This window comes from Morchella importuna (genome assembly GCF_003444635.1).
Source record: "Morchella importuna strain M04M26 chromosome Unknown Morimp01GS004, whole genome shotgun sequence".
Lineage (NCBI taxonomy): Eukaryota > Fungi > Ascomycota > Pezizomycetes > Pezizales > Morchellaceae > Morchella > Morchella importuna.
Window position 1 is genome coordinate 254,289 of NW_025763401.1, and position 23,019 is coordinate 277,307.

A 23,019-nucleotide genomic window follows, 5' to 3' on the forward strand; every position below is an offset into this window, starting at 1 on the left:
ACACTGCTTTTTTGTGATACCGCTCGGTATTTGGCTTCATGTGGTGGGACATGTGGCAATGGACCGATTTTTTTTTTCCAGGTGGTACCCTTGTAATTTGTTCTTGGTAGAGTCTTACCTACATCCTCCCCGTGATCATGATATACCTACGGGGAACTAAGCCTGGCCGGCTGGATGGATGGTAAATATCTCGTCTCACAATAGGGGGTGATAGGTAAATAGCTAGTGTTACCTGTGCCATTTATTTTCCTTTATTGCTTGCTCCGTTGTCAAAAGTGGTAGATTTTTGACTTTGGTGATCTCGTTCGACCTCTTTGTGGTATTCCTCTTTATAAACTCTTGAAGAGTATTCCCATTGGGATTCAAGCATCGCCAAAATGCCTGACCTCTTTGCTGTTCCAGGTACGTGACCAGTCATGACCCTCAATTCTTTGGTCGTATTTCTCTTATACCCCTTCTTTACCTTCAACGCCCACGGGGGTCTACCTTCCATTGAGAGCCTGTATAAATCCAGAGATTTAAACTTAATTAACAATTTCCAGTATTCTTCGTGATATTCCGAGAAACCATTGAAGCCGGAATAATAATTTCCGTGCTCCTCGCCTTCCTCAAGCAGTCCTTCAACGGCCCCGAACATGATCCGAAGATCTACAAACGCCTCGTATGGCAGGTAATACGCCCTATCCAGAGACTCGCCATCTAACAAGAAGGTTTCTGACGACAATTTCTTTCTAGGTCTGGTTAGGTTCTCTCGCCGGGCTCCTAATCTGTATGATAATCGGTGGAGGCTTCCTGGGTGCCTTTTACACCCTCGGAAAAGACATTTGGGGCACCAGTGAGGATCTCTGGGAAGGAATCTTCTGTCTTATCGCGTCCATTATCATCACCGTATTACTCCTCGTTCATCGGGCGTCTATAAAGATATGAACTAAAACCTTTCAAGATAATGGGTGCTGCCATCCTCCGCCTCTCGAAGCTGCAGGCCAAATGGTCCACAAAGCTCACCGCAACCCTTGGTTCCAAGCCCAAGAACATGGGCGGTTTTACAAAGAAGTACGCCATGGCGATTCTACCCTTCATCACAGTTTTGCGGGAGGGGCTCGAGGCCGTTGTGTTTGTTGGTGGCGTCTCAATCTCTTCGCCGGCCAGCGCATTCCCTCTCCCTGTAATCACAGGACTGATCGCAGGCGGGATAATCGGATGGATTATATATAAGGGTGGAAATACTGTGAAGGTGCAAATGTTCCTCGTGGCGAGTACGGCTGTGCTGTACCTAGTCGCTGCAGGCCTGTTTTCGAGAGCTGTGTGGGACTTTGAGATGTGGCAGTATGGTAGATTGGTGGGTGGGGATGTTGCGGAGACGGGAACGGGTCCTGGGAGCTATGATATTAGGAAAAGCGTGTGGCATGTTAACTGCTGCAGCCCGACTTTTAATCAAGGAGGCGGATGGGGTATTTTTAACGCTAGTAAGTTACCTCCTTCAACCATAATGCAGTCATGTTCTAACAGGGACCATAGTTCTCGGATGGCAGAACTCGGCAACATATGGTTCAGTCCTTGCCTATAACATCTATTGGATTGTAGTGTCAGCTGGATTTGTTGTAATGTGGTTTAAGGAAAAGAAGGGAAGGTACCCGTTTTGCAAACGGTCAGAGAATGTTGGGTCGACTGGGGATTCAGCAGAGATTGTAGAGGTGAGGGCTGATGAAAAGGTGGGAAACAGTCCTATGCAGGTTTGAAGATGTCCATAATTAGTTTTCTCGTAGTAAACCGAATTTTATTATGACTTCTTCTCCCATGAGATACAACTGCTGTGAGCCGTTAAGACGTCTATCATAGCTGCAAAGACCCGCTCTCAGAATACCAATGTCACCGGTACCTCAGCAATTCCTTCTGTAGATTTGAGAGCATTCTCGAAAAGGCTTCTGTGGGTTGAAGTCATGGAACTCAATGGATATTCATAATGACCTAGCTCACCCGTCAACGCTAATTTTTTGTTATCAATATCAATAGCTTGGGTTCAGTTTGCTGATCATATTCCACAAAGATTTATGATTCTCTGATATATAGTGTGGCCTTCTATTTGTGCATATGACCTAGTCCTAGTTTATCGATCCCTGGTTGGCTCTATTCGGCCACAGAATGATCGCCTGCAGCAGCTAGGCATAGCACTACCAGAGAAGGAATGTGGGGAAATTGTTTCTGATAGATTATCTAGATCCCAGATATATTATATATACCCCATATAGGAATGTTCCTGAATGAGGGGCACTCGTAGGTAGAGGAGAACAGTGATATCCTTGACCGAGATTAGAACATGTAGACGTCGACCTGGCGGACCTAATTTAATTTCTAAAGCGAGGAATAGGATGACGCGTAAGCTTCTTTTTCCCCAAAGGCCTTTTCAAAGTTAAGATTCCAAGGGAAGATTATCTTATCAGTTCGGCCATGTTATCTTGAGATGAGACTGTAAGTCATTTAAGCAACTTGAGGAAACACTACACGGTATAATCTTCATGATTCCAGGGGTCTAAAGTTTCGGGCTGTGATCTGCAGCTGCGGAAGCCCGGCAATGCCGATTATCCGTATACATGCGTTGCGACAGATGAGAAGGTCAAAAGGTCACATATCTAACCGATGTCTAGCCTCAAATCAATCAGGAAACGTTTATGGTCATATCGCAATTGATAAGATTTGACATATCCGTGATTTGACATATCCGTAGTCAACAGGGTACGATCACGGGTCATAGTAAATACATGACTTCTGGCGCCTTCCTCACCACCACCACACCTTGCCCGTTGATAATCGCTATCGATGACAATGACAGTGTACCCCCTTCAACATACTTTTTCTCCATCCGTCAGGCTATGTAGCTACCACCACTGTCAGATAGGTCTTCATCCCCTCACATCGATACACCGCCCGCTCCTTCTTGATATGCCAGTACTGCATCACCCTTCTGGTTCCATTCGTAGAATTATATTAACTATACCTCAGTTCAGGATGACCGTAGCTAACCCCTCTTTACAAATTAAACGTCCCGGTTCGAGCAATTACCCAGCATGTGCATGGAAGTGTTATGTGTACGTGTCTGTGGAAAACAATCAATGGTGAACGCTGAAGAATGGACACGAAGAGATATATGGGAAGCATGACAACTGTCTCTATGACTTTCTAAGCTAGAATGTGGAATCCGCCTCTCTTGGTTCTCGGTACTTTTACCCTAGAGGATTAAGAGGGGTACGAGTCACGTTGAGACTGCCCTCTCTATCCTTTTTGGGCCCGGGAGAACCCAAATTTCGTATTAAGAGGGGCCAAGTTGTGTTTAGATTGGCCTCTCTTAGTCCCAGGTGCCAGGATCGAGGGCCAGTTGAGCTGCGCTCAGTTCTGCCCCTCGCAAGCGGATAGGGGACCGTTTCACTCAATATTTGGGCGTTCTCCGACTTCTCTTTTCCTTCGTATCCTCTCTAAACGAGGTGCTGCGAACATGGTACTCAGGAAAGTATCAGTGGCCCCAGAAAGACCACATTGAAGGCCGATATATGGCTCTGCTTCGGGGTGGTTTTAGTTCTGAGGACAAGTTTTAATCATAGGATGTCACTCGTTCTCCAGATCTCGTTCTTTTTTTTTTTTCTCGCCCAACCCATTAATTAGATCTTGTTATCTTCCTTATATACAATCAAGTGGTACTCATCATCCGCCCCAGAGCCTACTATCTAAATAGACCCGTGAGCAAAGATCACTTACTCTCTGAGCACCAACGCGAAGCATTCTTCTATAACCCCTTCTTCCCTATATCTATTATGCCACTTCATCACGGTTATCTCTTGCTTCAATATATCTACATCTCCGCAGCAAAACGGAAATTTCTAAGCAGAAATACAGCAGCCCTCGGGGGGGAATCAAGCATCATCTCCTCTGGCAATGGTCCCTACTGATACCCGATCGAGCGCATTATTCACTATGCTACCGGAACTACTGCTGCTACAGTGGGCACTGGAGCGGGTGGTAAGCCATTAATTGCAGATAAGGGGGATAACAAAACCTGTGAGCTATGTAAGGCCATTCTGTCTCGGCGTCTGCTTTAGGATGGAAGTAGCATCCTTTGATATACGTGCAGTTGTAGGTTTAAGGTGATGTGTAAGTGTATGTAGCTACTATGTACTTAGTAGACATATTGGATTTGATCCCGGTGTGGATACTCGAGATCTTTTATATTTATGGGGGGTTTGCCTCTCGGTGGGCGCTACATGATATTTACTTGGTTAGTTTATTTGGGCACTTTGAGGTTATATACGTTAGCAGAATCGTACCACTACGATGCTAAGTAAGATAGGAATATTCCAATCCACATCCTCTTCACGACCCATCACTCGTTGCCAAGCCACCCCCTACCAACCTGACTGACCCCTGCACACACACCCGCCCCACCAACCCACCAAACCCCACCAAAGCTCACCTCCGAAATCCCACCACCACCAATCCTCACCACCAACCACCGACAAATCCCACAGCTTCACTATAATGACGGCCCTCGCCCCCTCCGCAACCCCCCACCAACTCTCCTTCCCCCTCCCCCACACGCACAACACAACCGTGCACATCCACATGACGCTCACCGCACACTCCCTCCTCCTCTTCCTGACCACGCGCACGCCCGAGACCTCCTCGCAGCCGGCGCCGCTGGGGTCCTTTATCTATGCGATGCCTTCTGTACGTCTCTTTCAGTGACTCTAGCGTTGGGGATACAGCTAACGTGACTGGGGTGGTAGAGAACGTCAGTGCAGCCACTATCCACCGCCATCTACGTGCGCGAGCAGACCCTCGAGACGGCGACACGCATCGGCAAGATCCTCGCGAAGCGGCTGGGGCTGCCGGTGTATGTGGGGAACAGCATGAGCTTTTCTGCGGCCGGGGGTGGCGGTATGGTGGAGGAGGAGATGGAGGGGGTGAGGAAGGTGATCGAGTGTGTTATGGAGGTTGCGGGGAGGGAGAAACAGAAGCAGCAGGAAGGAGAGAAGTAGGCTTGCGGTGGTGGTAATGGTTATAGTGGATGGTTTTTCTTTCTTTTCTTTTCTTTTCTTTTTTTTTGTTTGCTTTTGTGTTTGCTTGCTACGGGAATGACTATATATGTAGGCTAGGCTAAAATACATAATAATGGAAAAAAACGCAATTCGCCCCTCCTCCGCTATTCACATCAACATCATAGTCTGCTCTGCGCCAGGTGCTTTCCGCCATCAATTGGGATGATGGCGCCGTTAACGTGGCTGGCAGCGTTTGAGCAGAGGAACACCACGCAGCCAACAATGTCTTCGGCTTTCCCGAGCCTGCCTGTCGGGTTCTCTTTCCCGAGTCCCTCCACGCCGCCGGACTTTGAGATGAAGCCGTTTGCCATCTTGCTTGGGAAGAAGCCTGGCGCGATGGCATTGCATAGGATGCGGCGGGGGGCGAGCTCGATGGCGAGATGCTTCGTCATATGCTATACACCCACAATCAGCACCGCTTCACTTCAATTGCACACCGGAGGCAGGTAGGTTCAACATACCATAACCGCCGCCTTACTCGCCGCATACCCATACGTCCCATTCACGCCCGTGCCCCCACCACAATCCCCGCCACGCTCCCCACCGTCACCACGCGACTCCTCTCATCGCCGCCCCTCTCCGCCGCCGCCCTCTCCAGCAACGGCACCATCAGCTTCACAAGATTAAACACACTCCTCACATTCAGATCCATGACCTTTGCGAACCCCTCGTCCGGATGGCTCTCCAGCGGCGCGCCCCACGTCGCCCCCGCGTTCGCCACAAGCACGTCCACCTTGCCGCCAGTCGCCTCGTCGACCGCCTTCACGAAGCGCTCCACCTCCGACAGCTTGCTGAGGTCCGCGGGGATGGCGAGAATCCTGGCCGCCGGGTGTAGTGCTTGTAGCTCGCGCACGGCGGTGGCGCACCCGTCGGCTTTGCGCGATGTGATGATGAGCGTGCTGCAGCCGGCGTGGAGCAGGCCTGAGGCGGCGTGCAGGCCGAGGCCGCGGGAGCCGCCGGTCACGACGGCGGTCTTGGAGGTGAGCGTGAATAGGGAGGGGTAGTTTGTGATTTCGGCCATTGTGAGAAGAGGGTATGTATGTAGATGTAGGTGTGTGGGGGAGGAATTGAATATGTGGGGGAGCTGTGGGGTTTTTATATTGCAGCTGCTGGACAGCTTGCGCCTGATTACTGAGCTTGGTTTGTGGGGAAGCTGGCCGAGGGTGTTGCTATGGCAACGAACGGGCTGGGGGGACAGCTGCTGGGGCGTCACTGGCTGTCACTCGGGCGCGTTCTCCACTTCTGATTTGAGGTGCTAAGGGACAGGGCCAATGATCGTAGCTGGTACATAAGGTTCTGTGCCCCTTGTACTACAATTGACGTTAGTTCTGGGCTTGTAGCTGTGTTGGAGGAGACTCGGTAGATCTGAGAAACCTAATAAGGTTCAGAAGGTTTATTGATGCTGCCGAGTGAAACCAGAGTCTATGCCCCGTGTGCGAGTGAGAAGAGGTGATGACGGTCACCATGGCGCTACTAAACATCTCAATGTGGCCCTCTCCGATCGGGCCCGTAAAAACAAATTGATAAAGGCATTGGGGCCTTCTGCCCCTGTAGGATTCTGTACTGCGGCTCAAAAAAAAAAGGCATTGTTACCGCTTCCTGGACTTGGTTTCCTTCCTACCGGGCTTGGGTGCAGGTACCAGCGGAAGCATTACCTGGCTGCAGATGAACCTGGTGCTGCGATACGCATTGTGTAGGTCTTGGCGCCTGACTGCGACGGCGCGCGCCTTTCGGAGCTTTTTCTTCAATGTCGACGCTCCTACTAGGACTGTTGGTAACAGTACATGGGGGGTTTGAGTTTCAAGGAACGTACTGCATGGTGAAATGTATTCCTTATGGAGAAGCAGACACCGGTCCGGTCCGGCTCGATTGTGACTATTTAGGCAGCTAGGCCTAGTATATAGAGACTCCAAGCCAACGGCATAAGCTGTAATATAAGTGCACGACGCGGAGAGCTTTTACGGTTTTTTTGGGGATGGACGGCCCTTCCCTTCCAGGGATTCCCTCCGCTAGCGGAGAGAGGTTCAGCTTCCTTAGATAGAACCCTTTAAAAGACTACACATAGATAGCCTGCCGTAAACAGAGCTCTAACAACATCTGATATTGGCGTTGGCTTGACTGGTTACCTAGGTTCTTGTCTTTCAGCTCTGCGTGTTCCGCCCTCAGGGCAGGTGGAAGCTTAGGAGTATTTTTAAGAGCATCTCCCTCCCCTCGGTTGGTCGGCGCGGTAGACCCTTTATCTTGGAGGAAATCAGGATGGCTTTCTTTGCACCCTCGCGGCAGCCAGAGTGGGAAGGAAGCCATCCATTGACTTTCGCCAGAGCTAAGGATTGGTAGGAACTAAAGGGCATCTTCCTCCTCAAGCTCTCGCTGAAGAAAAAAACCACCCGAAGAAAGCTGTCCCTTAATCCCAAAGGCAAGAACTAGTGAAGGCGAAGCTATGACCTTCCCCACACCCCCGGCCCGCCAGCGGCCAGAGCCCGGAGAAAACCGCCTCGTGACCTCCGTAAGCCCTTGCGATTACCAGAGCTGGAGCTAGGTGAGAATCGAGGAGTAGCTTTCTTCAGACCCTCGCCAACGGCCAGAGTCGAAAGAAAACTACGCCCGATCTCCCGAACGTCCTCTTCAAACTCTAGCCATGTCCAGAGGCGAAGAGAAAACCTCCGACCCCCTAGGCTTTCCAAGCTCTCACGAAAACAAGGGCTTAGTGAAGACCAAGAGATAGTTTTTTTTTCGAACCCTCGCCGTCGGCCAGAGTCCGAAAGAAAACCACCCGCTTTGGCCTCACAAAACCCTTAGTGGAGCCCGATCTACCCAGCGCAAGAGCTTGAGGATAGTTCTCCTCAACCTCTAGCCGTAGCCAGAGAGCGAAAAAAAAAATTATCCCCGAATCCCCCCCAAGCCCCCGCCAAAGGGAGAACTCGGTAAGAACCTTTGGATAGCTTCCTCCAAGCTCGAGCCGTAGCTAAAGCGCAAAGGAAACTGCCCCGAGTCTCTCCAAGCTCTCACAAAGGCGAGGACCTAGTTAAGCCCAAGGGATAGTTTTTTTCCAAACCCTCGCTCACGGCCAGAGTCCGAAAAAAAACTACCCTTGGCCCTCACCAAGCCCTCCTTCGCCCTCTGGTAAAATACCGAGGTGGTTTTCTTTCGACCTCCGCCATTAACTCTCACTAACGGCAAGAGTCCAAAGAAAACCGCCCCACGGTATCCCCAGTGGCGTGAGAGCTTGTGGAGACCTAGGGGATGGTTCTCTTCACGCTCCAGCCGTAGCCAGAGCGCACCGAAAACCTCCCCCGAGTCTCCCCAAGCACCCGCCAAAGCAAGAGCCCAGTAGGAACATAGGGATAGCTTCCCTCAAGCTCCAGCCGTAGCCAGAGCCCGAGAAAACCACCCCGCAGCCCCCTTCGCCCTCCCCCTCCAGGCGCACCGCCGAGAGCCGCCCCCGCAAACCGCCCCCGCCAACAGCGGCCCAGAACTCCCCCCTTCCCCCCACCCCAAGGGCGCAACACGCAACCTCCCTCCACCCACAAGCAGCAACGACAGAAACCCCCCTCCCCCCACCACCAGCCTCTCTGGTCCCAGTTACCACCCCCAACCAGGACCAGACGAAGCAAACGGCGAGAGCATCTGTCGTTGCTCCCCATTGCCACTCCTCCCCCTCCCTCTCTCCCAGACCACCTCCCCCACCACAGCTCTCCCCACCTCCTCCCTCCCCCACCTCACCACCACCTGCCCCTCCACCTCTCTTCCCCCACCATCCCCCCACCTGCCGGTTGGTCACAGCAGCAAGCTCCACTTGTAGGCCGGTACCTAGCCGTTACCCACAAGCCACTTGCCACCCACCACACCACACCACACCACACCGCACCAGGTCTGGGAGAGGGCGTGCTTTTATAGCCAGCCGGATCGTGCCAAGATTGTTTTTTGGCCGCCCGGAGCTTGGCTACTGTTGTTTGTGTTGGGGGGTGTGCGCTGTGGTCTGAACCGGGGGGGGGGGGGATGGAAGTGCAGGAGTATATTACCTTTTCTTTCTTTCCTGTTCTGTGCTTTGGTTGTTTGTGTTCGTTGTGTACTGTATCATACCCATCTCGGTACCCAGCCAAAAACCCAGATCCGAGTGATGGCCTGTGCAGCAGTCTTACCACCCAGATGCGTGGCTCCAACTACCTACGCATACCGCACAGCTACATGTATGTACATCACAGGCAACGAAGCGTTTGTTAAAGCACTACATATACTGCATGTACGCGTAGAGACGACACTGGCTGCCATATACAAGATTACGGGCGCATCACAACTCCTCACTCGCCCCCAAAACCACCACGACAACGACACCACCTCAGAATATAAAAACCAATAAATTGCACACAACGCTACCCTTCTAGAACGCACCACCAACCTAGCTACATGTAACCAACTACCAAGTAAGGGCCAATAGGCCACACAAAAAAAGCAACCCCCTCCCCCCCCTTACGAATATCGATCGGGCCAAGAACGCACTAAAAAGAGAGAAAACGAAAAAAGAAGAAAGCCCGCGCTGATATACCCCCCCAAACTGCCTGTAGTATGTCCTCCATGATAAGTAAAAAGAAGAAAAAGTGGAGAAGGAGGAAGCAAGAGAGAAGATAGTAATATGGCCGAAGGGGAAGGAAGGGGTAAAAAAAAAATGAGAAGAAGCTTGCTAGAAAAAAAAAGGAACCCAGAGCCAATCAATGCACACACCCAAACAAAAAAACTATACGAGATATGATGGTGATTTGACAACAAAACGAGAGATAGAGAGATAGAGAGGGAAGAGAAGAGTCGCCCCGCCCCCCTGATGCAGCTGTTTCTACACGGCGCTGTAGCCACCTCGGCCACCACCTCTTTGCAGTGTGCCGATGACCCTCCGGGACCAGTCCTTGAGGAGGTATGGGACGTCTCTGATTGTGTCGCCGTGCGGGAGGAGGTCCCAGCTGGTTTGCAGTGTCAGTCTTCATTCCTAACGGGGGAAATAAACTGGGAGAGGAAGGGGGATAGGTGATAAATACCCTCGTGCGCCGTACCGGTTGTAGTTCAGCCATGAACCAAAGATGAGATACGCAGCGATACCAAGGAACAGACTACATCCAGTCAGCCAACACCCCAGACAGCCCCAAGCCGAGAAAAAAGATACTCACATGATGATAAACCACGTAAAGAAGCCCCACCCGCTCCCCGAGTCCGGCGATCCATCACCCCCAGTTACGGTCTCACAGGCATACTTTGTCTTCCACTCCAGCCTCAACGTATGCTTCCCCTCCACGCTCTCATAGCTCACATACTTCAAACTGCGGTCCTTCCTCTCCTTATCCCCGTCCTTCTTGTCCTCCTCCGGCGACCTCCTCGCCACGCCCTCCGCCGCCGCCTCCTCCGGCTCCGTCTCGTCCGGCTCGTCGCCCTCGAACCCCGTCCGGTCAGGATCACAGATAAAGTCCACGATCGCCTGCTGCTTCGCGCCCTTGTACAGGCCGCCGTGGAGCACCACGCGCAGCCCCTCCTTGCCCTGGTCCGTCGGGGCCGTCGACGTCTTGAGGCGCTCCACAACCTCGTCCGTGTGCCGGCCATCAATGTCGCCCGCTATGGGGATCACGGCCACTAGCGGTGTCTCGTCGCCCTCCTGGCCTATGCGCTCGATGCCGCACACTGCTCATTTCATACCACATTACACATATATCAGCAAGCACGCCCGCGGAGGGGGAAGGGGAGGGGGGTACGTACCTTGGGTTCCTGCAGGACACTGCTCCTTCGCGGGGATGTGCTTCTCCTTGCCTATCGGCCCACACGGGTTTATCGTCCACGTAATGTTCCTCACCTACCAGCAGCACCACCGTACTTATCAGCATCACACTGCTCCACAACGACGACGACAACAAATCAACATACAAATGGATAGTCGTCCTTCGGGCCCATCGTGATTGAGTGTGCACCCTTGAGCGGGCTAAAGTCGAACTTGACGTTGCCACCTGGGGTGGCCTGGCACGAGAAGCTGGCGGCCACGAGGGACGGCAGCTGCAGCGCGAGGAGCGCCGCGGGTATATGGTACGTGTACCGCATAGCTTGCTGGGTGTTTTTCTTTCTTTCTTCTGGTTTTACTAGGATGGATGTGTGTGTGTGGGGGGGGGTGAGGGACGGTGAGGGACGGTGAGGGACGGTGAGGGACGGTGAGGACTGTGAGGAATGAACAGTGAGGGTGATGGTGATGAATATCGACGGTGGTGGGTGTTGGCAAGTTAGAGCTGCTGGTTCGATGTTGGTGGGTTGGGTTGGGGGTTGATTAGTCAGGGAGGGAGGGGCTTGGCGGTAACGTCACTAGTCAGCGAGGAGCTTAGACGAGTGCGTCATGAGGAAGTGGGGGTGGGGAGTGAGAGTGTGAGTGTGAGCTCTCTCTGGCTTGGGAGTGGATGTGAGTGGATGTGAGTGGGCGAGGGGCGAGGGCCAGCCAGTGGTGAGCTCTCTTCTCCTGAGTGGGGCAATAGGGCTGCGCAAGCGTTTGTGACAGCGACGATCCCCCGTTCTACGCTGTACGGCCGTTGTGCTTCTAGTGGCACTGGCGAGACCGAGTATATTACTAGAACACTCATACTAGTACTGTCACCAAATCTAAATAATAGCTTTCAAGAACTACTGCAGCTAAAGCTATGCCGCCATTTATATTCGGTGGCATGAGTAAATACTAATAAATAGAGAAATTCCCGACTCGACTCAGCTCAGCTATTGTATAGCGTTCTATATATATATAACTCAGCAGCAGCAGCAGCAGCAGTAGTAGTAAGAGTCTGCTAACACAACCAAAGTCCAAACACCGGCCTACTACCTAAATCACCATCTTGAACTGCTTCAAAAACTCATAATCCTCCAAGTTCTTCTCCGCCGTCTCCCGAATCAGGTCCGCCCCCTCCTTCCTATACTTCTGCACCCACCCCTGATACTCCTCCTCCTCCGACTTCTCCTGCTTCTACGCCCCATCAGCACCAATACCCCCAACAGGAAAAGAGGGGGGAAAAAAACAAAAAACAAAGACAAAACTCACCTTCCCCCTCGGCCTCAACCCTACACTCCCAATCGCATCCTCATGAAAGCCCTTCCACTTCTCAAACTTCTCCCCACACCCATCCCCGCCCTCCCCCCACCTCAGCATCCCCACCCTAAAGTCGAACCCCACCGCCTCACAATACCTCCTCATCACCGCCTCGGGCGCATCCAGCAGGTCGTCCGCATCAACCACACACAGCTCCTCCCTACTCACAACCCCCTTCTCCAGCAAGAACTCCAAAAACACCCGCAGCTCGCGGTAGCCCGCCTCGTCGGCACGGAAGTAGTCGAACCCCGTTGCGGCCGAGAGCGGCGGCACGCAGCAGCGGTAGTAGGAGGGGATGGCGCGGCGCGGGTGGCGGATCAGGAATGTGAACTGGTAGCGGCGGAGGATGTGGAGGGGGAGGACGGTGGGGTTGGTGTGGTCTTCGGAGGAGGAGGAGGAGAGGGTGCCGTAGCCTTTGCGGGGGAAGGAGAGGGAGGGGGCGAGTTGGGAGGTGTGGGAGGGGGTGGGCGGGAGGAGGTAGTGGGTTATGTCTTTGATGAAGATGCGCTTGTTTTCCTGGTTGGGGAGGTTTGTTAGTTGTTGGGTCTTCTGGGAAGCTATGAGTACTAATAAGTAGAGGTGGGGATTGGGGTATATGGAACGATAAGCTGACGAAACAGCTCCTCCGTGATATAACAGCTGGATCACGAACCAATAATTCAGGTAGAGGCCACAAGCAAATAACCAACCAAAAGAAAAACAATCAAAAGAAGAAGCAATTAAGAAGGCCACCAAAGACGAAAAGTCAAAAGCCAAAAGCCAATGATCCAACCGCCCACAAACCACAACCGCCCACAAAGCCAATGATCACCCACCTAAAAACAGCAACACAAAAAACAGCAACTACAAAAAGAAAAAAGAAAAAAAAAAGCAGCAACAATAAGAAAAAGCCACAGTCAACCCACCAACTCAGCCCCCTTCCTCGCCTCCTCAATCCCCCGCACCACATCCGCAAACGTCACCTCCGCAAACCCACTCCCCTCCCTCACGCCGCGCATCCCCTCGCCGTCGAACCGCCGCCCAAGCCGCTCAGGCCCGTAGTAGAACGCATCCCCAAACGGCTCGTGCAGGCACACCAGGGCGTCGTCCGACCGCGTCATCATCACCCGCTCAAACGCCGTGGAGCAGGCGCGCGGGTGCGTGGCGAGGAAGATGGGCTTCTGCGTGCCGTAGCTGGGGGTGGTGGTGGTGGAGGATGGCATTTGTTGCTGGGTGTGATTTGTGATTTGGGTTGGGTTGAAGAAAGTAGGTGTAGATATATATGTGTTGTATGAGTATTCAAAAAGTCGTAATTGGCGGATTTAGAACTACAGGCTACATGTGTGGGGCGGGTTTGTGCTCTATTTATACCTGACATCCCACTCGACGGTACTAGTGCTAGAAGTATGGATATGAGGCGGCCGTTACGACTTCCCTTTAGCTCTACAGAGCTATTCAGGATAGGTCTAGCTACACACACTCTACAGTTGCTCCATGGAGCTGCGCTGGGGGGGGTAACTAACAATGAACGACGAGTAGAGATGAGATCATCGATAATATAAATTCTCGCAGGGGGTTTGTGCCGCGTTTTCCCCATGCTGCATATGTACATTATAGCAGCGCGGTGAAAAAAGCTTCGAAAAAGAATACATGTATGTAGAGCACATACCCGAACTTTGCTTTCTCGTATTTTGCAAATGCGATTGGAATTGCTGCTTTAAATACTTGTATGTAGCTAACCGGCCAGTAAGATTGGCGCCGGTAGTAACGTGCAACCCCGACGTTAGCTGTGATCGACAGAGCATGCATAAGGTCCTGCAGGGGTGTGGGTGGGTAGGCGACATGGGTAATCACTCGGATGCGTTCATCGCATTCATTGCATGCAGCACGTGAACGTTCACGTATGTGTAAGCTCGGAAAAATGTGATAAGCCGTGAATACGGCCGAAGCGTAAGTGATTAAAATCTGGGTTCTAGGAAGAAGAAATACAGAGTACCGGTACATACATACGGGCGGAGGTGTGAGTAGAGGCACTTATGCTCATAAGCCGTCTCTTAAGGCGGTCAGAGGCAGCCGGGGTATATAGAAGAGCTCACGATGCTATGGGTACATGTATATACCAACCGCAGGGGCTCACTGAAAATACCATCGATCAGGGACAAGAAGAAAAGAAATAAAAAAACTCCCAACTAATGCTGCCACCGCGCAATACTACATGATTACACTAATAGAAAAGTAACAAAACAAAATCCCAAAGCAAAATATACAGACTCCACTCCCTTTCCCAAATGAAAATGCCTAAACTCCTGTATACTAGACCATTTTTGCAACACAAACAAACAAAACAAGAATGAGAGGGGTTATTTCGCCGTCAAAATAAAATATATCCTCCTGTGGGCCAACTACTATGCACAAAAGAAAGAAAGAGAAAGAAAAGAAGAAGAAGAAGAAAAGGGTATTACAACTAAACTAATATCTCAACTTCCCGACAATCGAGAAGACGTACGACGCCTCCACTTCACCCTTCATCTGTAGAAAAGACAAACACATCAGTATATGATACCAAACAACGAACAACAACCATATGAGTGTACACCCGACGACTTACCTGCATCATATAGACAACACTCTTGGCACCAAGGCCTCCCACATCCCCGGGTACACCCGTGCCATTCTCTTCTCCTTCGGGAACCAGCACGCTCACCGCAATACCCGTTCTCGCAACCCTCTCAAACGATGATTCTCCCAGTACCACGTCCAGCAAGACAACGTTTCCCTTCTTGTTGGTTGCAATAATCCTCTTTTCGTCGCCGGTGGCATTGTGACGCTTATGGCCCGACGGCGGCTTCATGATACTGAGTCTAGAGTTACCAAGGTCCCTCCACTTGGATGCATTCTCGCGGCGGTACAGACGGATTTTGAAGATCTGATCCCCATCGAGCACGACGGTGCGGGAGCCATCGCCGTTAGAGCTAGCAGATGAGATCGATGCCATAGAGCCAAGCTGGGAGCTCTTCAGCATGCCATTCTTCTGAAGGAATCGTCCAAAGACTGAAGAGTTGCTGCTCTCAGATTGGCCCGATTGACCAGATTGACCAGAGATGACACTCCCGGGCACGCTAGAAGTCCCGTTGCGGTAAGTCTTTGACCTACCCCAACTTCCCCAACCTCGCTTGACACTAGTGTTGTCGCCAGTTGAAGTCTCACTCGTCTCGGATACCGTGAGTGTGCTTAACAAAGTCGACGGGGGTTGAAAGTTGGCCGGATAGATTCTGTTAAGATTGATAGCATTGTACAAATTCTCACACTCCGTGGGAGAGCGGCATCGTAGCATAAGACTCGTTCCGCCGAACTTGGAGTTCTTTGGTGTGCGGATTGAGATGTCGACTGCCGTCCCACGTCGCACAGGTGTGACAGGAGTGAGTTCGATATTGAAAATTGTCATGCACGACTCCAAACTAGTATCGGACGGTTTCTTGATGTCTTTAAGGGAACCTTGAGAGTTCGGGGTCCCTGGCGGCGAGGGCGCCGAGTAAGGAATACCCTCAATATGTCCAGGCGTGATAATGATCCTGCACTCGGTCGGATGCACTTTTTCCCATGTACTGGTGGCCCATGAGAACACTGAAGCTCGGAACTTCAAGACCGGGGCTGGCGCCTGCAAGGTAGCAGCAGTTGCCGTTGTCGCGACAGTTGGGGTGCTGTCCAACGACACTGAAGAGGGCCGCTGCCTTGGCAACTGGACGAGACCGGACGGCTGTTTCGAGACACGCCTAGGGATTGAAAGCATAGGCGGAGGATATTCGCCATCCTCTTCCTCGGAACAGATCGATACCGCATCATCAGAATCCTCATCTTCAGAAGAAGAGGACGAGGTCCCAGAGGAACCTTCTTCCTGCGTAGCCAGCTCTCCAGTCTCAGGTTCCACTCTTTCCACTGCATCTACGATAACTATCTTCGCCTCTCCTATCTCTTCTATCTCCTCATCTTCGTCGACTTCGGCTTCAGAGCCCGAAGGAGAAGAGGGGTCGTACTCATGCTTGAGAGGGCTCGATGTCCGGCGCCGCGGGGCACCCGTTCGAGTAGAAGAGAGCGGAGGTTCCGTAACAGGTGTGCGAGATTTCTTGGACTTATGAGCTGGAACTGGCGGGGGAGAGTCTGACTCCTCAGTCTGTTCGCTTGGCGTTTCTGGCCTAGGAGAGAGATCTGGAATGTTTTCCAAAGACGAAGATTTGGTTATCCTCAAAGCCTTTGGACGTTCCTCATCATCGAGATGAATGGAGCGCATCCGATTGAGAGTTCTCGGAGTATCCAAAGCCCTGGGTTCTGGCGGCGGGCTCGGAGATCTAGGGCGTTCATCATGAACTTCCTCAAGACTAGCTACAGATGAACGTCTTGGAGTAATTGGCTTGCTGGCTTTACGAGACCGCTGAATGCTGGAACCAGAAACAGAACGCCTATTCTCATTTTGGGCAGCCTTCGCCGAGTCCGACAAGGTATGTAGGGATGGCGAATGCCTCAGAGGTGATGCAAGTAAAATATGGCTCTCATCAGGCTCTCTATCCGTTCCATCAGCATTAACGTTAACCACCTGGAAAAATCCTCCCAAGAATTTGTAGCCGCCGGGAGTGATAGGTGTCACAGCAAAATCCGGAGGAAGCGAAAGTGGCCGAGGTGGTGCTTCTGCTGGCTTAAACTCGGGAGTGGGCACCCCAAAGGCGTTCTCGGATCTGGGGAGTGAGGATTTGGTGGAGGGTGTAACCGATAACGGCCTGACAGACAACGGCCGAGGTGGCTCAGGGTCCGCAACGTTGTCCTCGGGCTCGGGTTCGTTGACGTCGTCCTTGTCGTTGTCGTTGTCGTTGTCGTCCTTGTCGCTGCCGCTGTCGTCCTTGCCGGCTTCCTCCTCGCCCTCCGGCTCCATAAATGCAAAAACATCAATGGCGGGCTTTCCTTGTTGACTTACGGCAGGTGTGTTCATACGTGAAGCGGAGGCAATGGTTGATTCTTCGATAACCGTTTCAAGGACAGTAGGTTTATGAACCTGGCCCCCAAATGGCCCCTCTGGTGGAACAGGCATGAGACCCAGCATCTGGACCCACTCAAAGCCCGCCGCTGTGGCAGACTGCAAAACAAGAACCTGCTTCCACTCCTCCGGCGTTCCCACGGCCCCTCTAACCATCACAACGATTTCGCCAGCTGCATCACCCGTCCTGGCAGAAATAGCAGCAAGGGGGATAGGTGTAAAGAGCAACCACTTTTCCGCACCAGCACCAAATTCACAGATGAGAATTTCAGCTCCATGTGGTCTGCCCTTCACAGCTGGGTCCCGGAGAATCAATTCAACACTCCTCTGTATCACACGTCCAGAGGAATGATAAAGTTTCATCCAGAAGCTATCACGTGCCCGAACTCGTTTGGATGGATCCAAATAAACGTCGGGTTTGGTCAGTAAGCTGTATATTTCGCATGCCTTTTCAACGTCTATTGAAGCCGCTGCCTCATCTTCAATGCGTGCCTTCTCTTCAGCAATCTTCCGGCGGGCCATGGTGACCAACGAATGAAATGAAGATGCGAGCGAGACCGCAAGTGGAGAAGGGCAAAGCATATTGATTCGCTATACATCGTAAGTTTTGGGTTAGTTATAAATGCCCTTGTAACAGAAAGAGTTTTGTATGTGTTGGGCCCCACATGTTGACCACGATTGGTATGGCCTTGGTAGGATAATATTAGAGAGAATTACCTTAAAAAGCTTGGCCAAAATCTTCAACCTTACAAGAGGTCTCTTCAGTAAGAACGCTACATCAACCTTCTCCTCCTCTTCCTCAAGCTCTGGAGGTGGTGGAGGCGGCATGGCCCAGGTTGAAGGATCACCCTCAAATGGAGAAGGAGTGAGTGGAGCTACCCCGAAGCTGTAAAGCAGCTCCAAGTCCTTCCTTGCAGCATCATCTCTTTGTTTTTGGGAGGCCTCATCGTCGAACTCCTCTTCAACATGGGAAACTAGAGTCACGACTACATCCTGGAATCCCATGCGCCAAACAGTCAAGTACTCCTCATATACCTTCTTTACGTCTCTGGCCCAAATGAGAAGGTCATCTGGGTTCTTCGGCATCTTTTCATGCATGGTTTTAAGGCGTTCAAGGGAGATACCCATGTCCACTATTGGTCTGGTTGGATTTGCTCCAAATGCATTCCAAGGACTATACTCATGGCCGCGACCACGGTTTAAGGATCTCCTCCTTACCACATCATCGGCTCGCTCAAGGACAGTTGCAAAAAGCACAGGAACAACATCTTCAACCAATGTTCGAAGCTCCCTCATATACCTCACCTCTTCTGCTGCAATCTCATCCATGAGGTCAGTGACAGTGAGTGTAGAAACTTTTCTGTTTGCCTTCTTGCCCTTAGTACGATGGCTTCTGGACCGGGCCGCAGATCGGAGGCTTTTGCCAGGCTTTGGCGCCGAAAGGATGGAGATAAGGTCTTCATGTTTGGTGAACTTGCGTTTCAAACTGCCGCCTTTCGAGAGGATACTTGGTGTGTAGGTCTCTTCTTGAGCATCCTTCTCCGGGACAGATTGCACTTCCACATGTCTCTTCTGCTGTGGTTGTGATCGTGGTTGTGGCTGTGGCTGGGGAGGGGGAGAAACAGGATCAAACTTTAGTACGGGAGTTGGCCTTGGCGTGATATTTAAAGGCTTAACTGTAGCCACGGAAGAAAGTGAAATTGTTCTCGCATGTTCAGACCCAACCATGGAAGCCGAATCCTGAGAAACAGAACGAGTAGATTTGATCGACCCTTCGGTGCGCGACCGGTTGTGGCTTTTAGGTCTGGGCGGGGAGGTAGAGTTGCGAAGACTTCTTCGTGGGAAGGGAAGTGATGGAATGTCTTGAAGTTTGAGGCTATTCTTCAGCGATGAAGACCTGGATACAGGTTTCTCTTCGGGTGCTTCCGGCTCTTCTTCCTTCACCTCCGGTTTCTTGTCATCTACCTTTACCTTCTCCTTGACTTCTACCTCCGACTCAGATTCTGTGTCCGACTCGGAGTCCGATTCAGATTCAGTATCTTCCTTCTTTGGCCTGGACACAGATTTCTCCCTAGTTGGCGCTTCTGTCCGACGTTCCATAACATCTGTTATACTCTCACCATCACTCGAAGAATCGCTTGAAGAAGAAGATGGGGAAGATGGTTCATTGGCCCGCGCAGAAGCAGCCTGAAATTCTTCCTTAACGGCTTTAAAGAAGGAGCTAGCTGCTGATGAAACCTTTGGTAGAAGGTTCCCGCTATCGCTTTTTTTCTTTTTCGGAGAAAGATTAAGAGGCTTTACAGCTGGCGGGCTCAATGGCATCGGCGGGAGATTATTGGCAGGAAGTACAGATGATCGTGATGATCTGGAAGATCCATCTGACCGAGCTGTAGAGGGTCTTTCTTCTGCTGTATCCTTGACGGTGGAATTCTCATCTAGTTGAGGTGTGGACCTTACACTTGGTTGTTTCGCCTTCAATGATACGTCTTCTTGAGAGGAAACCGACCTAGATGATATACCAGTTGGTCTATCTGCTTCCGGAGGATGAATCGAACTCTTGCTCTTAGTTTTGGTTCTCTTTGGTCTATTAGGAATGGTAGGGGTTTCGGGGGGGTCTTCGTTTGTAAAGCCCGGAGTTGGGGGCGGGGAATTCTCCTCCTCAGCTGGTTTGGGAGACGGGGTACTCGGTGTTGGCGTAGCGGAAGCACTTCTCGTTTTCTTCTCTTTCCGTGACTCCCACCGCTTCGGAGATTCAAGGGGTGCGGTCGAGTCTCTATGCGATGTTTGTTCGCTCTTATCGTCGAGAGAGCTCCTATCTTTTGAAAGACGTGGGCTGCCTCGTTTTGCCGCCTTCCTGAGAAATTCCATTAATGGGTCTTCGGGGGTTCGAGGCCTTGGAGTTGTTTTTGTACTCTTAAAGGGCGCGGACTCAGGCTCTGATGCAGAATCCTCATCCAATTCGGATCCGGAACCAGCAGGCCTTTGCCTTTCAGCTTCCCTTCTCCTGCGTTTTTCGTTCCTTCGTCTCTGCATCTCTTTTTCCATTTCCCTTTCCCGTTGCCGTTCCATCTCCCGTTGATTTTCCATGTCCCTCACCCGCCTTATCTCACGTTCTCTCTCGCGCTCTAGCTCCTTTTCTTTGGCACGTAAAAGCCCCCTCTCCCTCTCCATTTCTTTCTCTCTTTCGCGCTCCTGTGCCCGTTCTCGCTCTCGCTCTTTCTCCCGTTGCCTTTCCTTCTCCTTCATTTTTTCTTTTTCCCTATCTCGTTCTCTCTCCAGCTCTTTTTCTCTTTCCTTCATCCGCTGCCGTTCACGTTTCCGTTCTGCCTCCATTTCCCGCTCCTTTTCACGCAGTCGTATCTTTTCTTTCTCCCTTTTCAATTTTTCCTTCTCTAGCGCTTTTTCGAGTTCCCGTTGACGTTTTCTTTCCTTCTCAAGTTTGTCCAGCTCGATTTGGTGCAGACGCTCCTTTTCCGCTCTCTCCACCTCCAATTCACGCTCCATTTCAAGCCTTTCGTTTTCACGCTCACGTGAACGGACCTGCTCCAGCTTCTCGAGCTCACGCACACGTTGACGCTCCCTCTCGAGCTTCTCTCTATCTTTTTGGCGTTGTTGGCGTAGACGCTCGCTTTCAATCTCAGAGAGTTCACGTTCCCTCCGCCGCTGTTCCTCTAGCTTTTCCTGTTCCATCTCCGTCTCTGATTCTGCGATGCTTTCTTCGGGGATGCTGGCCTCCCTTTCACTCTTCAGCTTTTCCGATGAGGCGCCCTTCTTTCGGCGTCCCTTCTTCAATGGCTTGACCCGGATGCCGTCATCATCGTTGAATTCTTCCCACTTCTTCTTTGCCGATTCAGTGTCCCCTACAATTGTGGAACCTTCAATGTTGTTATTTGAATCGTCTTTCGAAGAGGTTGCATCTTCGTATTTCTTGGCGCGTTCCAACCTCTCCTCTTTAAGCTTCTCCTCCTTGAGCTTCTCCTCGGCCTCATCTGCCTCTTGCTGTTTGACCAGCCCCTCAAACTCTTTTGTGGCCTTCCTCTCCCGTTTCATCTCCGCCTCGAACTCTTCCTTCCGTGCGCGAACGCTCTTCTCGCCCTTCCGGACCGAATTCTGACGGGTACCTCCCTGGACCCTTGCGAAGACTGGAGTTTTTGGTACGGGGGTCTTGGGCTTGGTGGTGTATATTCGGATGCCATCATCGTGTTCCCAGGCCTTAACCTCTACCTTCACACCGCCGCCCTCTTCCTCGACCTCGGTTTCGGGCTCGACCTTCACGCCTCCGCCGCCGTCATTGTCGGTCTGCACCTCCACTGCCGCTGCTTTGTCCTTCTTCTTCTTCTTCCGACTCCCGGAGCCTCGTCGTTTGACACGTACGGGCGTTATCCTTATGCCGTCGTCGTCATAGACTATGCTTTTGCTGACACCACTGGTAGCCTCTTTTTCCGAGCCAAACATGACCTCCACCTCGTACTCAGTTTGAGCGCCCACGCTTGAGTCCTTATTAAGCCCTCTCTCCCGGTCTCTCCGACGCTTCATTTTTCGTTCCCGCTCCTTACTCCTCGCTCTCCTTCGCTCCGCTTGCTTATCAGCGTCAGAAGCGCTCTCCCACCCCTCTCGCAGCTCCTTCATGATGACATCTGGCGGAACTAGCGGCGAATGATCCGTCTCAGCCGTCGCAGTCGACAAGCCCCTCTTCCTTGCTGCCGGAGGCGACGGTGTCGCCGGCGTGATCGGCGGCATCTCAACAGGGTCCCCATTCACAACGCCCCCCCCGGCAGCCTGCCACTTCCTGACCCGCTCGCGCACATTGACCGTGTCGTGCGGGCCCAGCGCAGGGCCCAGGTCCAGCTTCTTGGCCCGCTCCATCTGCTCCTTCGTCTTCCTGTGGAGCCGGTCGTCGAGGTCGTCGCCGCCATGACCGCCAGCCTTCTTCATGAACTTGAGCCCGAACCCTTTGAAGGGGTGGCTCGACACGTTCGCATGGGGGTTTACCCGCGGTGTTCCTTCCTCCTCGTTGTGGCGGGGGTTCGGGGGTGCCTGCGAGGCTGACGAGCGCGGTGAGGGCGTCTTGCATGGGATGTTGTCGTCTGGGTCGGCGGCGGCTTTTCGGGGGGTTGTGGGCGGGGCTACCATTGTTGGGTAGTGTGGGGATTTCGGTTTACTACTCATTGAGCGGACTAGCTGGTTAACAATGCCTGGGGGGGGGGGGGGGATGAGAAGGGGGGAGGGAGGGGGTAGGGAAGGAGGGAGAGAATAGAAGCTGGGGGGTGTTCAAAAGAGAGCTCGAAAAGAAAGTACCAAGAAAGATTAATAGATTAGTTCGAGACTGTAGGATCGGCTGACTATTTGAGCCCCCGTAACAAGCTCTCCCAGAAACTCAGCAGCCAATGAAACAATTGATAGGCCGATGGTGAATATTGGGTAATGGTGTTGTTATTGTTAGAAAAATACAAGGTCCAATTAGAGCTCTAGAGCCGCACGCACGCACTTGGGTGTCACGATGTAATGAATCGATGGGCCTACAGTGTAGACAAGAACAAAATATTTACCTACTAGCTTCTATGTAGAGCTCTCTTTCTCCTCTTCTATCCTCTCTCTTCCACTATGTCTCTTAATTATCGTGTCCAACCTCTACCACCCCACTCTCACTCGGTCGAATTGGAGCGGGGCCGCGTGTGGTCGCGGGTTGTTGAAGGAGGTTGACGTAACGTAACGCGGGAGATTTAACCCTCGAGGTATATCGCTGCAAGTCTTCAACCTGGGACGCAACTATGTATCTATCTCGTCCCCCCAGGCGTTGTAGGGATGGGGATTTCGGATGTGTTCCT

The 23,019-nt window shown here is 51.9% G+C and overlaps 7 protein-coding genes across 7 annotated transcripts; 2 read left to right on the top strand and 5 right to left on the bottom strand.

Moving 5' to 3' along the window:
* Positions 1 to 377: 377 nt before the first annotated feature.
* On the top strand, positions 378 to 1,739 carry LAJ45_02207 (uncharacterized protein; the record flags this gene model as incomplete). The annotated part of the gene is made up of 5 exons (XM_046111799.1): positions 378 to 402; positions 543 to 670; positions 736 to 888; positions 944 to 1,466; positions 1,519 to 1,739. 5 exons carry the CDS (start codon positions 378 to 380, stop codon positions 1,737 to 1,739), a joined length of 1,050 nt encoding a protein of 349 aa, XP_045974699.1.
* A 2,788-nt stretch (positions 1,740 to 4,527) lies between these two features.
* Positions 4,528 to 5,027, top strand: LAJ45_02208 (uncharacterized protein; the record flags this gene model as incomplete). The annotated part of the gene is made up of 2 exons (XM_046111800.1): positions 4,528 to 4,716; positions 4,776 to 5,027. 2 exons carry the CDS (start codon positions 4,528 to 4,530, stop codon positions 5,025 to 5,027), a joined length of 441 nt encoding a protein of 146 aa, XP_045974700.1.
* A 179-nt stretch (positions 5,028 to 5,206) lies between these two features.
* Positions 5,207 to 5,551, bottom strand: LAJ45_02209 (uncharacterized protein; the record flags this gene model as incomplete). Its single annotated transcript, XM_046111801.1, has 2 exons — positions 5,207 to 5,482; positions 5,549 to 5,551. 2 exons carry the CDS (start codon positions 5,549 to 5,551, stop codon positions 5,207 to 5,209), a joined length of 279 nt encoding a protein of 92 aa, XP_045974701.1.
* A 38-nt stretch (positions 5,552 to 5,589) lies between these two features.
* LAJ45_02210 (uncharacterized protein) lies at positions 5,590 to 6,108 on the bottom strand (the record flags this gene model as incomplete). Its single annotated transcript, XM_046111802.1, has 1 exon — positions 5,590 to 6,108. One exon carries the CDS (start codon positions 6,106 to 6,108, stop codon positions 5,590 to 5,592), a length of 519 nt encoding a protein of 172 aa, XP_045974702.1.
* Positions 6,109 to 9,918: 3,810 nt separating this feature from the next.
* On the bottom strand, positions 9,919 to 11,162 carry LAJ45_02211 (uncharacterized protein; the record flags this gene model as incomplete). The annotated part of the gene is made up of 5 exons (XM_046111803.1): positions 9,919 to 10,042; positions 10,118 to 10,189; positions 10,247 to 10,751; positions 10,827 to 10,920; positions 10,992 to 11,162. 5 exons carry the CDS (start codon positions 11,160 to 11,162, stop codon positions 9,919 to 9,921), a joined length of 966 nt encoding a protein of 321 aa, XP_045974703.1.
* A 760-nt stretch (positions 11,163 to 11,922) lies between these two features.
* Positions 11,923 to 13,388, bottom strand: LAJ45_02212 (uncharacterized protein; the record flags this gene model as incomplete). Its single annotated transcript, XM_046111804.1, has 3 exons — positions 11,923 to 12,063; positions 12,139 to 12,702; positions 13,092 to 13,388. 3 exons carry the CDS (start codon positions 13,386 to 13,388, stop codon positions 11,923 to 11,925), a joined length of 1,002 nt encoding a protein of 333 aa, XP_045974704.1.
* Positions 13,389 to 14,634: 1,246 nt separating this feature from the next.
* Positions 14,635 to 22,324, bottom strand: LAJ45_02213 (uncharacterized protein; the record flags this gene model as incomplete). Its single annotated transcript, XM_046111805.1, has 3 exons — positions 14,635 to 14,694; positions 14,774 to 17,782; positions 17,909 to 22,324. 3 exons carry the CDS (start codon positions 22,322 to 22,324, stop codon positions 14,635 to 14,637), a joined length of 7,485 nt encoding a protein of 2,494 aa, XP_045974705.1.
* Positions 22,325 to 23,019: the final 695 nt, after the last annotated feature.